The sequence below is a fragment of the Falco cherrug genome, chromosome 7 (assembly GCF_023634085.1).
Source record: "Falco cherrug isolate bFalChe1 chromosome 7, bFalChe1.pri, whole genome shotgun sequence".
NCBI lineage: Eukaryota > Metazoa > Chordata > Aves > Falconiformes > Falconidae > Falco > Falco cherrug.
In genome coordinates this window covers 4,864,763-4,877,783 of record NC_073703.1, presented here as the reverse complement: position 1 = coordinate 4,877,783, position 13,021 = coordinate 4,864,763, and the positions used below count along the sequence as shown (strand labels likewise).

General features: G+C 40.2%; 1 protein-coding gene across 7 annotated transcripts in view; it reads left to right on the top strand.

The window, feature by feature from the left end:
- Positions 1-13,021, top strand: part of MAP2K5 (mitogen-activated protein kinase kinase 5) — a 141,080-nt gene that overhangs the window by 85,052 nt on the left and 43,007 nt on the right. For 3 of the 7 annotated variants that reach the window (XM_055715548.1, XM_055715546.1, XM_055715553.1), the window contains one exon: positions 3,920-3,949. The exons of the other annotated variants lie outside the window; for them this stretch is intronic. In XM_055715548.1, coding sequence (XP_055571523.1) covers positions 3,920-3,949 — 30 coding nt within the window. The remainder of the gene's footprint in view (positions 1-3,919; positions 3,950-13,021) is intronic. 7 annotated transcript variants of the gene reach the window in all.

Sequence of the window (13,021 nt, the reverse complement as noted above, 5' to 3'; positions counted from 1 at the left end):
GTCCTTGCTGATATGGGCTGATTCTCATTTATATTTCCCTACCAAGCTGTCACTGCAATTTGCTGGGCCTTCTTAAAATAATGTTTCCTACAGTTCCTGTGTAGTGGGAGGGTATCCATAGGGAAATGAGAAACGGCTCCTTGAATTTTAAGCATTCCCTTCTCCCCTCCTTAATATCCAGAGCTACGTAAAATACTGGTCAGTCCGCAAACCTAACTTGGTGTGAGTGGAAATACTGTATTTTTGTTACAGTGCCTTAAAAACAAAATTGCAAGTTCCTGAGTTTCATCGTGCAAACGCAGGGGAGATAAGTTTCTGATAGCCTGGTATGGTAGTTTACTTTTTTTTTTTTTTTTTTAGTATCCTGCGTTGGGCTTGTGCTGCAGATGTTTATATGACTTCCTTGAGACAGATGATGGAAAGTATGAAAATCTCTTTAGTGAAGCTCTAATCTGTTTGTTTTGGGGTTGGTTTTTTTTTCTTTTAACTGTGATGCTGTTTATAAATCTAAATCTACATACAGAGGTCATTGGTTGGCTGAACTTAAACCATTTTACTTAGTAAATTTAATTAAGAAAATACAGTGCAACTCATAAGCAAATGAGTTTTTCCTAGTTTTAAACCAAACCACCCTCTTGAGTGCTGATTGCCTTGCTCGACCCCTGGTGATACAGAAACAGGCAAAATTAAAAAGGACATTAAAGCTTCATTAAATCTGAAACACATTTAGTACAGTGACATATCTGCAGGCTATTTCAGGGAAGATTACATACTCTTTGGTAAGTTTCTTAATTTATAATACCTTGACAATCTTGCAGGGAGGAAACAACTCTGACTAGATGAATCGAGTGGTGGTTCAGGGGGATGCAGAACTGGCACATGATGTGTCCATGGCTGTGTTGCTTTGCAGTTCTCATTCCAGGAGCAGCTTCACTGAGGAACATGTTTCTTTTTTAACAACCCTCAAAGAACTTGTTCCTGATGCATTTTGGATTCCTGGAAGCTCGTTTATACATGCCATACTTATGTCTGGCAGAAAACTGCTGCCTTTGGAGCCCCTGCTGAGGCCTGTGGTGGTGAGGGAGAGGAATTGTCAGTGGGAATGGAAATGTTTGAAGTCATCGTCGAGGCAGTGGTCATTTTCCTGCTTCAGTAAGATCTGCAGAACGATGCCCTGTGCATATAGCCATAATTATCTTCTTGTTCAGCAGTGGGATAACTGTTACATTTCTACAAGTCTGTAGCTATTGTAACGACTGTTCTTAAGTCAGTAGTCATTGGGAGAATCAGGATTTCTTTTACTTCTGTTCATGCAAAAGTGTGTGGCATTTGCAGGTTTATTGCTAGGCATTTATAGGCTAAGCAGCGCTGCTTAGGATCTCAGCCAGCTTCTTGGAAGTTAAGGATCATCCTCCCAAAAGGAGAGATGAAAAAGTCTCTGGTTTAGTAACTCCTGGTCTTTAAGACTGAGCACAACAGAAAACTTAGGGTCTTTGCTTAACTATTTAGCAGTGTGTTTCAAAGCCTGCCATCAGTGACTGGAGTGACACTGAAATGGGGGAAGCTGTGAACCAGACCGAAGTGATAGAAAGGATGGCAGTCAAGCCTGCTGAGCTCAGGTTGGTTTGTTACGAGGGTGACTTTGCTGCAAAGAGAGGCACTGCACCCAACACTGCATCAGAAACAGAACAGAAAAGTGGAATTTACCCCAAAGAGTTGAGTCTTAAAGGCAAGCCTGGAAGGCAGAGCACAGGAGAAACCCAGCGGAGGAAGCTAGCTTAAATTGTGTTGCTTTGGAGAACCTAAAGAGATCTTCCTTGCTTTGTCACCTTAACGTCATTCCCTGTTCCAGTGTCTCTTGTAAGCCTGATTTCTTCTACATTCTGTCGTGCTGGTCTTAGAAACCAAGAAAACACGACGATTCCCAAATGGAAGTGTACAAGCAGATCACAGCTTTCGGAGAGAGGAGTGGCACAATAGAAACGTCTTGGAAAAACCGCATACGCTACTGCTTGTAGGGATCCTTGGTCAACACCATACTGATAGAGCAGACCATGATGGCTCCTCCTCAGCCATTATGCAAACTCCCAGTGATGAGATGTATAGAAAAGACCAGAGTGATTTTTCAGTGATGCATGGAAATTTAGGTATGTGTTTCCCATAACTGTGGTGTGTCTGTGCAGTGAGTGAGCATTCAGAGATACTGTACAAACTGAGTGGCCCCTCTAGAACCCATTTGATACATCTGTGGGTTTTCAGGACAAATACTATCTCAATATTGTGAGAGCTTCTTTCAAAGAGTAGCGACCAAAAAAATTGTTTCATCTGTTAGGGTTTCTCTTGCATGCCTCTCTTACGCAAATGCTTCAAGACCTACTCTGCTTTTATAATGTCTTTCCTTGGAGGATCTGGAAGAAATTTGCTGTATTTGCTGAGGCTCGCAGCCAAGTGGCTGGTACGAAACTAGGTTTGGACAGCAGCTGGAATCACAGAAAGGGTGCTATCTCTGCTGTACCCTGGTTGCTTCCCCTCATGCTGTCAGCTTCTTGCTACCTTCTCATGACCTTTGTCCTGGTGAGGCTCAAGTATGTCAGCGGGTCTTTGCCCCATCAGTTCCCCACCTTGCTACAGCTCTGTCTGTGCCTTATTGTTCATGCTTAGGCTAGTTTTGTGCTGCCTGCCAGGCTGCGGTTTCATCGTAGGTTAACACAGCGGCTTCAGCTGCAGTCTGGCTGGGTCAAGTAACCACGGCTGTGAGGAGCTCAAGTATCAGTGGCAACACAGGTGCTGTGAAGCAGCTTTGGCCCAGCGCTGACGTGTGGTTTAGCCTTTGCAGCATGTGACAGGATGGCTGAGACCTTCAGCCCTGATGCTGTTGGTCAGTCTGATGTGAATATACCTGGTTTATCATGCATCAGTCACATCAGTGATAGTAGTGCGGCCGTAACCCTTTTGGTAGACCTCCTTCTGAAGGTTGGTGGCGGGAGGATTCGTGAAGGTTAATTGGAGTCTGGAGAAGCTCATCTGACTCTGGCTCCTGTGTGAACCGTGGAGGGAGCTGGGCTTATCCAGGAAGGTTGGAACAGAGCTGCTTTGAATGCCCTTTTGGAGGAGTTTGCGTCAACTCTGAAAACCCTTGTCCTTCACTGAATAGTAGACAAAATAACTTAAAACTAGCTGTAGTTTGCTGAAGTTGTTTCCAAGGTTCAGATACCAAATGGGAAAACATAAAGTCTTGTAGGAAGTATTTATCGTGGAATACGTATTAGCTGTGGCAACAGTAGTGTGTTGTTGGGTCTAACGCTGGTACTGGCAGATACTCTAGTAATGCATCAGTTGACTTATAAAGTGTGGGCAACAAATCAGCTGATATCGTGTGCAACTGAAAGTAGATCTGGAGAAAAGACAAAATGTCTTTTTGCGCGTGCCATGGTCTCTCTCCCGATCCCACGCACAGGTTCCTAGCTGGGTTTGACACCGATAAGGAAGCAAACCTCAGCTATATAACCCAGATTTTACTCTGAGCCAGTTGAGGGAGGACTTTGGGAGTTCAGTGCATGCTCTCCGATACCTGTTCATTGCAGATAATTATCAGTAAAGGTCGGTGTCGTTGGCCTCGCTATTGAGGCTGAACTGGTTTAATTTAGAGAGTCCTCAGGAACCTGGGCATCAGACGATGTTACTGAGTGGTACAGACAAAAGAGCTTGGGAAATACAGAAATACTCGGAAACATAGAACAAGGGGCAGTTGTTGTGAATTACTCCATTCTAAATACAGCTCTTTGTGTGTTTTCAGAATTACTTTTGCTGACATTTTCCAATTTATACAATAGTAAGAGTTGAGTACTTTTCTCTCTTTAAGAAAATGTGCCCTCCATGCAAATCTATATAACTAGACAAATATTATTTCCTTTCCCAGCTTGCTCTTGGGAGGTTTCCATATCCTCAGGTAAGATTGTTCATTACTGCTGTTTGCCACTGTGACATTCATTCCTATGTATGAAGGTGCAGAGAGCAATTGTGAACATTTGAGCCACATACAAATAAATCTGTCCTGTTAAATTGAAAAGTGGTATCTTGAAGGAGTCATTTAGAAGTCTCTATTGATTTCTTTTTTTTTCCCCACCCTCTTTTTCTCTTCTCCAAACTCTAGATTTTCTTTCCCTGGAGACAATGAAAATTATGATGATGTTAACGATTGTTTTGTTGAGAGATTAAAATAATCCAATCTGTACAACAGTGCTTTTGAAGCAGGAAGGTGTATCTACTCCTTTGTTGTTTTGGTTTGGTTTTTTTAATTCCAATTTTAAATAATGGTATGATGGTCTAAAATCTTCTCAAGAATATAATGTGGATGGAATACTTAAGGGAGCTCTGGATTCTCCCTTTTAAGAGGACCTAATATTAGTATTTTATTTAGATACAGCATTTTCTAACTTTCCACTGACCTACCCCAGTTTCATTGAAGTTGGTGGTAAAACTGTTCCCATCTTCAGCGGCAATGGCTAGACCAGTGCCGAGTCCTGCATTACCATGTAATATTTTACTTTGTATGCTTGAAAAACCAGGAAGCTCTGAACAAAACAGCCAATCCAGAAATAAGTTGGCTGCTTACTTTAAATTCTTACTGCAAGATGGATGTTAGAAATCATAGTAACAAACTATTCTGTAGTTCCTCAAATTATTCTTTCCTGAGAGAGGGGAAAAAGTGAAGTGTCCAGGGACTAAAATGAATTATTTGAATGTGGGTTTTATGTTTTCATGTGTTTTATGAACACTGTTTTCTGCATCTTGGTCTGTACAGATCAGAGTGCCTGGAGGCATGTCTGATTTAAAGGTGGTGTTGGTCTGTGCTCTTTAAGCATCTATTAACTTGCTATTATTATGCAAATAACTGTTGTAATACACATACTAATTTATGCATGGTTAGATTATGCAGATGCATCACAAACATGGTTATTGAATAATAGGCTGGGACTCTCTCTCTCCCATTTTTATAAGCTGTTTTAAGCAAATTCTCCTGACACTTTTATGGACTTGCAAAGGTTTTGCGTATGTAGAAATACACCGATTTTTTTTCACTTTCTCATCTCCTATAGAAAATGTGTACTGACCGAGAGCGCTGTAGCTGGTTCACAGGCCATCCTTTGCATATTTTATCCATATTTTAAAATGTACCCTCTCCTTTGAAGAGGGGATTGAAAAAGAAGCTCTTGTGTTGAAGTGTCCTCCATACATCGGCGTACTCACTTGTGCTCGTTGAGTGTCTTGGTGTTCATTGTAGATGGTGTATTATAACACTAAATCAAAGTGACGTGGGATACAATTTAAGATAACCCTCTGTTGACAAAAGTGTTGGAGCTTGGGGAAGGAAGTTGGAGCGCATACATTATGTATGATTCTAGACAAAAATTTGTTTTCTGAATTGGGAGCAAAACATGATTGCTAGTTTAAGATCCTTTTTGCTATTCTAATTAAAAAACGGATCGGGTTTGTAAAAGAATATTTGGCAAGTCAGTAGTCCATGAAATTGTATATATTTTTTAATGTAAAACAGTTGAGGAGGTGAAACTTTAAAATGTAGCTATTAAGCTTCTCAAGCAACTGCTTTTCATAAGGATTTTTATGTGAAGAATATGTATTTTAGACATGCACTTACATAGCTGGTCACAAGAATTTGTAGAAACCCACTCTCATTAGGAGGATAATTAGCTGGAGGGTGGAGGGGTGTTTATGTCTAAATATGTTTCGCCCTTACATAAGGGCCTGATTCTGCACTCACTCACTGGAGTAAACCTTCCTCACTTCAGTGGGCTTGTTCAAATGAATGAAGCTAATGATATGTGTGTTGGCAGAATTTGCCCCTAAATAACTTGAAGTTACTTCTCTATGAAAATGGGAACTATGGGTCCATGTTTGAGAACACCTGAAATTTCCTGCAAATTAATATTTATCTACAGCTGTAGATGGAAAAACAAATGTTATTTTTTTCCTTATTCTCTGTTTTTAAGACACAAAGAAATGGTCTGTACAAATTCAGTTGAAATGAATAAGATTTATAGGGGGAATCATTGCAGTGTGGAAATTCAGAACTCTGGAGTGTGCCAGTAAGAGCAAAAGATGATTAATTTTTTTTTTCCCTGACCCTAGTAGAATATTTTAATGATAGAACTTACCACTTCCCAGTTTCCACATCTTCTATAAGTATTTATAGTTTTGCTAACAATTACTCGTCACACTAGCATTATTTAATCTTACATTCCCTATAAAGTCTGATCTTGAAGGCACTTAAGCATGTGAGCAACTACTCATGAAAGTAAAGTTGCTTATGGGTGTGTTTAAAGTTTCTGTAATTTTCTTTTCTCTTGATGTGCAGCTAACTTCATTATCTGTAGCTAACTGCGAAAGGTAGCGATCTGAACAAGGAAATAACAAATAGTAACCATTGGAACAGACTTTTCCACTACAAAAACTTTGAACAGGAAACTCTAATCTTTAAAATGTAGGAGATTGCTAAAACCATTACGGTTTTCATTGTTTTGTTTGTTTTCCTGGCATGGCATTGCAAGGCGCTGTGTAAAACTCCTTTTGGAAGGAGTAGGTATGATGCTCATGGGATTTGCTGTAGCTACAGACGTAAGCACTTAAGGGTATATTCTTCCCCTGATGTGTTTGCGTAACTATTAAAACTAGTAGGAATGGTGCATGTGCTCACACACATACTAAAAAATACTCTTTTGAATGAGTTCTGTGCTACATAAACATTTAAAAAAGAAGGGCAGCCCCTTCCACCAAACCCAGTTGCTAGTCCATAGTCTGCCCAGCTTTTTAGGTACCTGAAGATGGCACGTAGGGAAAAAAAGTTTCAAATTTCTCATAAAAGTTTAACCTTAATTTATGTGGTTTGGATTTTACATGTCTGTGCAGAAAGAACTGTAAAAAAAACCAAAAACAAACCACCAAACCTCACACTGAAAAGGCCATGGCACCTCACATTATATTTGATTAAATTTTAACTTGGAACCCCAAAGATGTGCAGTGGCTGAACAAACTGTGAGATGTACAGTTAATCACATAGATTCAAATTCAGTATATTGTATAAAAACGCGATGGGGGCAATGACTTGTTTAATGATAATGCAATTTAGGAGAAATGAAAAGAATTACCCACTAAATATTCTCGGCTTGTAGTCAAACTTTATACAAAGCAGGATGTTAAAAGGATGCTGCATCCATTAGGGAAATATTCCAAAGAAATAGGCAGCACTCGGCTGCCGAGGATTTAATCAGCTATAGGAAAGTGTGGATTATGACGACTGTATTTAAGATACTTTTGCAGTTAGAGAAATGTTTTCCTTCCTTTGGCTGCAATTCCAGGCCTCGCTTAATAAATTACATGAAAATGACCTGAAGTTGTTTTTTTATTTAAAAAAAAAAAAAAAATCCACCAAAAAAATCCTGTCCCACATCCCTCACCCTCCCATCCCACTGCTCCCCGCCCCCAAATCTGAGCAAATACTGCCCCTGGTATTGTAAAGCTTTGAATGTTTTCACACCCCATTAATTTATTACTTCTCTTTCCTCATCTTTAAATTTTTTTCTTTTTTTTTTCCCCCTTTTTTTCTTTTTTTTTTTTTTTTTTTTAAATTCAGACTCCCCGCTGCTACAGCGATTTTCATCTTGTTGTTAATTTTCCCTGCTCCATATGGAGCTCCAGACATTTCACCTGGAGGCTGTACTAGATTTTGCTGTAGCGATCGCACTTCCGGAGGCCAAAACTGTCATTTAAGGTTCCTGGTGCATCTGTCTACGCCAGGCTTTTCACTGGCACCGGGAGAGTGTGAATAACAAATTGGATGCACCTGAGATTCAGATGATTAGTGTGTTTTGTGAATGCGGGCGACTTGTAAGCAGATAGCTGTAGGGATGGGGAGGGCTAAGCAGCTACCCCGGGTGAATCCGTGCTCACACCTTGCGGTTGGGATGCGCCGGGAAAGCGTGAGCATCCCGGCAGCCTGAACGCAGAGAGTAACAAATATTTCATCCTGCCTTGTCATTGATTAGAAAAGAGCCTTTAATTTCATTTCACCCCATGTTGTGATTAATTTGCATTCTTTGTCAGAAGTTAATGGAGTTTTTTATGGTTCACTCTGAAATCCTTGAAGACATCAGAGTTGATCTGATGTTTATACAACCGCCAGCGGAATTTTTTCATTTGATTGATGGAGAGCTTGATGTTATTCCAAACGGCTTTTTAAGCTGTTTTTAAGAATTATTTGAATAAAATGCAAGCAAGATATTGTTGTAACGATCAAGATTATCTGTTAAAAATCTGTTTCAAATAAAGAACATGATAAGTAGAAAAAAGATCAAAAAGACAGGAGAAATGATGAATGCAGAAGATGATATTTGTTAAAATAGATAATCCAAGGATTCAAATAAGTTCTTTCAAAATGTAGTGAAAGTAAGAGAGACCGTAATTTAAATGTCCTTTTTAATATAAAGAGTTTGGTTTTGCAGCATGATAAATAATGGGAATGAATTAGTAAAGAATTTAGTTCCAGTTAGATTTTTCCCTTCAGGTTTTTTTTTTTTTTTTTTTCTTTCCTCCCAGCTTTTTCACCTTCCTTTTCCCAGCAACACGAGCACAGAGCCCTGGTGTCTCAAACTCGGAGAGACAAGACTGTCAGGCCTGTTAGTTCAACAAAATGATGACATATTACTCGTCTCAAGGAAGAGGCATTCTTAAATCCCACTGCAAAGAAAATATAAGTGGATAATAGGAAATTTTATAGCCCAAGAAAGCATTCACTATAGACTTGCCATTGGTTTGCTTTATAAGAAAATATACAGGGGGAAAAAAATCCTCAGTGAAAGAAAACGGCTTTTTGCTCCTCCTGTTAGGGAAAGGTTTGTACTTTTACCAAACCCCAGCATATAAAAAGCATCGGAGAGACGATGCAGAATATTCTGCGTATGCTGGGCCAGATCCTCAGCTGGAGCAAATCAGTTCTGCTGCTCCAGGGAGATCAGGGGACAATGCAGACTTACACCAGCTCTGGGACATAGCTCTTTTTTTCAGCAGAGCAAGATTTTGCAGATATATTTATTATTATTATTATTATTATTATTTCTCATACCAAAGCTGGGGTTTTTTTGCAAGATTTTGTTTTTATCCTTTCATCAGCAAATCCTACCCTCGCTGTGATTTCTGCAAGTAAGATTTAATTATAGGTCAAAAAGCTACTGTGCAAGCGCTTCCCTTTAAAACAGATTAATTTATTTGCTGTATCTTAGTTTGCTAAATAATTGCATGGTTTTAAACGAAGTTGCTGCTTTCTGATCCCTGTATTAACATGGTCTAAGATTCTTTTTATTATATGTAATCCATACTATTGACTGAATTTGCCCTGGTTTCATTTAAATGTAAGCAGGTTGTCAAGGAAAAAAATATTTAGTTTAACTTGGCATGTAAAGTAGCCATTTTACTGTTGTTTTTTCAATTGACAGAAACATCCTTTAAGCATTCATTTATTTTGTGAGAACAAATTGAGGGCTGGTTACAGCACGTCTCCCACTAAGAAAGAAATGTTTTTTTCTTCCACATGTATCATTATATCTAACCATTTAAAAGACATTAAACACTGTTCAAATGCTAATGCCAAAAATAGTGAATTAAATTACTGTATAATATCTTAAATATGATAAATTTGTGCAAATATTTTTGCTTTTATAATATATTCCAGAAATCGCTGGCAATATTTTAAGTCATTTGCTATTATTTTAAGCTCTTACCAATTTCTTAACTTAGGTTTCACTGCATATATCATTTGTGAGATAATATGCTTCAGCTCCATTTTGCTTTATTATTTTTTTTTTCTCCTTAGCCAGAAATAAGTTTTGACATAAATTTGATCCGTCAATTAGAAACTTGCTGTAAAATTTGAATTTAGTTTTAGTTTTTTTCTGTAAGTGTTTTCTTTTTTGAAAATTAAGAGATTTTTAGGGGAGAAAAAAAATCCGTTAGGAACCTCAAATTTAAAGACAAATTTTTTAATTTTTTTTATTATTATTTTAATCTTCCTGTCTTTTTTTAAAAAAATAAAATGTAAAACTGATATTTGAACAATATGGTCAAGCTTGGAAATGTAGGTAATCAGTAAATCCTGATTTTACAGTATGTTTTAATTAGCTCATGATCTTGAAAGACTGATGTATACTTTTTTTTGCTTTCTAACCCCGACAGTTCGAGGCAGTCTGGGGGACTGGGGTTAGGGGTGTTCTGTGACCAGCATTCCAGGACACGTCCTGTGCCTGTTCCCTTGGCTTGTGTAAAACCTCATGGTCGCACTGACATCAGCTTCAAGCCTCGGAAAAGTTCCATTTACTACAGGGGGAAAATTCACTACTACAGATAATTGCCCACAGGCACATCTTACGGTCAGGATGTAAGTTTGTGGTTTCCAGTTAGTTACGGGATTGTCACCCTTCCCAGTGTGTATTGCGTAAGAAAATGGCTTAATGCAGCCCTTTTGTTGCACTGTGTGGCTGTTACCTTTTGGGCTGTGGAAGTTGAGCGAGATCCTGAAATGAGATCCCTGAAATGAAATGATGCTTGTTGCCATGAGAGCTGCTTATCAGGAGCGGGGGAAAAACCCCAGCCATCCAGGAGGAAATACTGAAATACCTTCAGAGAGATTTTTGCAAATATATAGGGATCTCCTGCATGAGTTGGTGCTTCTGTGGAATGGGAGATGTTCCTGTTGTGACTTGAAGGAAACATTTCTCACAGTTCACAATTCCTGCAGTGGATGCCATTGAATGAATTGCCTGAATGAAAATTTAAACCTGGAAGATCGGCTTTCCTTAAGGAAAAAAAAGCTAGTGGTAGGTGGATGGATTGGCGTGGTTAGGTTGGTTTAGGTGGCCCTTTGCTTACTGTCAGCAAATACTGGATTTACTGAAAATTTACATCTCTTCCGTGCTCTGAGCCGGCTGCCTTGGCTGGGATAAGGAGGAGGCACATACCTGCTCCTCACTGCCCTGTGAGTTGGAGGCACCTCTGGAGATGGCCACAGCGGCCCCAACGTTTGCTGTTTGCTCTGTCCGTGGGCTGCTAAGGCAGGGGTCTCTGCCGGGGCCAAGGGCTGCGTTTCCAACATGACCTGCAGGAGCACATCACACACGGACCTTTCCTCCTCTGCTAGGTGATGGTTGCTCAATGTAGTGAGGAGCCCCAGCAGCCAGAGTAAGAGTGAATGATTTGGAGGTCTGGGCAAGTGTTTCCCTTCCATGGCAGCCGTTCTTCTGCCAGCCCTGTGGAACCATGTGTTTAATTCATGAGAGTGCAACGCTACCTGCAGTGGGCGGCCGAGTGACGTAGGAGAGGGTGCTCACTGCATAGTGTGGTGCCTCAACCCAGTCAGCACCTCCGTTTAGTTAGAAAACGACACTCATACAAAGCATTTTTGTTGCCTTGGGTTATATTCTTTCAGATGTCCCTAGAATTGTCTCATCTGTAGTGATCACACTTGATTTTGCAGCTCTTCGGAGAAAGCTCGGGATTTTTCTAGGTGGCTTCCAGTGGCAGGCTTTAGCAATTTTTCAGTTTCTTTCAAGCTAGAAGGGCCTGGCAGCGGTGTGCTTATGAGGAGGGACAATCCTGATGTATATTTATCTGCTGCTCTTCAATGCTTCTGGTATTAGAGGCTCCCTTGTTTCCTTAGATTATTTGTTCCTCTGCTTTATTATTGGAAAGGTTCCCCTCACTGCAGCGTATAGTGGTAGTTGTGCGTGTAGTGAGCACGGAGAGGAGGTGCAGGAGCGTTGGTGGTTGTCATCCTTGCTCTGTCTTTAGTCTGAAGAGCCCAGTTCTTTTAGTGTCTCCTTTCTAGGTTTCTGGCTGTTCTTACAGTTTTCCTTCAATCTTCCTCCAGCCGGCCCACGGCTCTCTGGGCGCACAGGCTTAGCCCGGTGCTGCATGGAGAAAGGATAACCTCTTCAGGCTGTCCTCCTCCCTGGAAGGATAACCTCTTCAGGCTGTCCTCCTCCCTGGAAGGATAACCTCTTCAGGCTGTCCTCCTCCCTGGAAGGATAACCTCTTCAGGCTGTCCTCCTCCCTGGGCATCCTGCTGTGGCGTTTGTCCTTTTGGGGTTCGGGGGATTTTGTGTAGCATTGTGGCATTATTCCTACTCAGTTGTGATTGGTTTTCCTCTTCCGTAGTGTCCTCTAGGTTCTCATGGTATTCCTCCTCTCTATCACCTTGGCGGTCATTTCGCTAAATTTGATAAACGAGGATGATGTTAAGCCAGAACTGGTTAGAACTAAACCCCGTTGCTTTATTTGGTTTCTGGCTGACCACCCTTTGTTCTACTGACTGCACTGTTTGTGACGCTTGAAACAAGGTTTTAAACAGCGGTTTGCTAAATTTACTGTCTTCCCTAAGATGTGCTTGTCCCATATGCCTGCTGCCTGAGGAATGTGCTAACATGAGCATCCCAGTCCTACTCCTGGGTAGCACTTATTGTTGGCTTCTCGCACTCCCTCCATATTTTTCATGCCCACTTCGTTGAATTGTGTTACTGAACTCTGGTAAACAGATTTCTGTGAGAAGTGGCTGCAGTTCAGTGGTGGATGAAATAATCTCTTTATATAAATTTGTTTGTAGACCTCTGGGAAAACCAATGTAATATAATTGTAAGAATATATTTAATATTAAGGTTGTTGTGAATTGTCTTTTTTTTTAAAAAAATATTACTTTTATCCTTTTTTTTTTTTTTTTTGTCCTGTATTTTGTGACAGTGATTGAAGTTTGCCATTTGCAAAATCCACAGATTGGGATGAAGAGGGTTTTTAGAATATCAGGAACAAATTAGGGGGGGTCAGTCTTGCTGGTTTGGTGCTTTGATTTCTTTCAGAAGTATAACCAATTTCAATTTTGCAAGCATTTGTAAAATATATCTGAAGGTCATGCCTTTATTCCAGAGGAAGAGTAAAACCCACAGTGGTGAAGACCACGTGG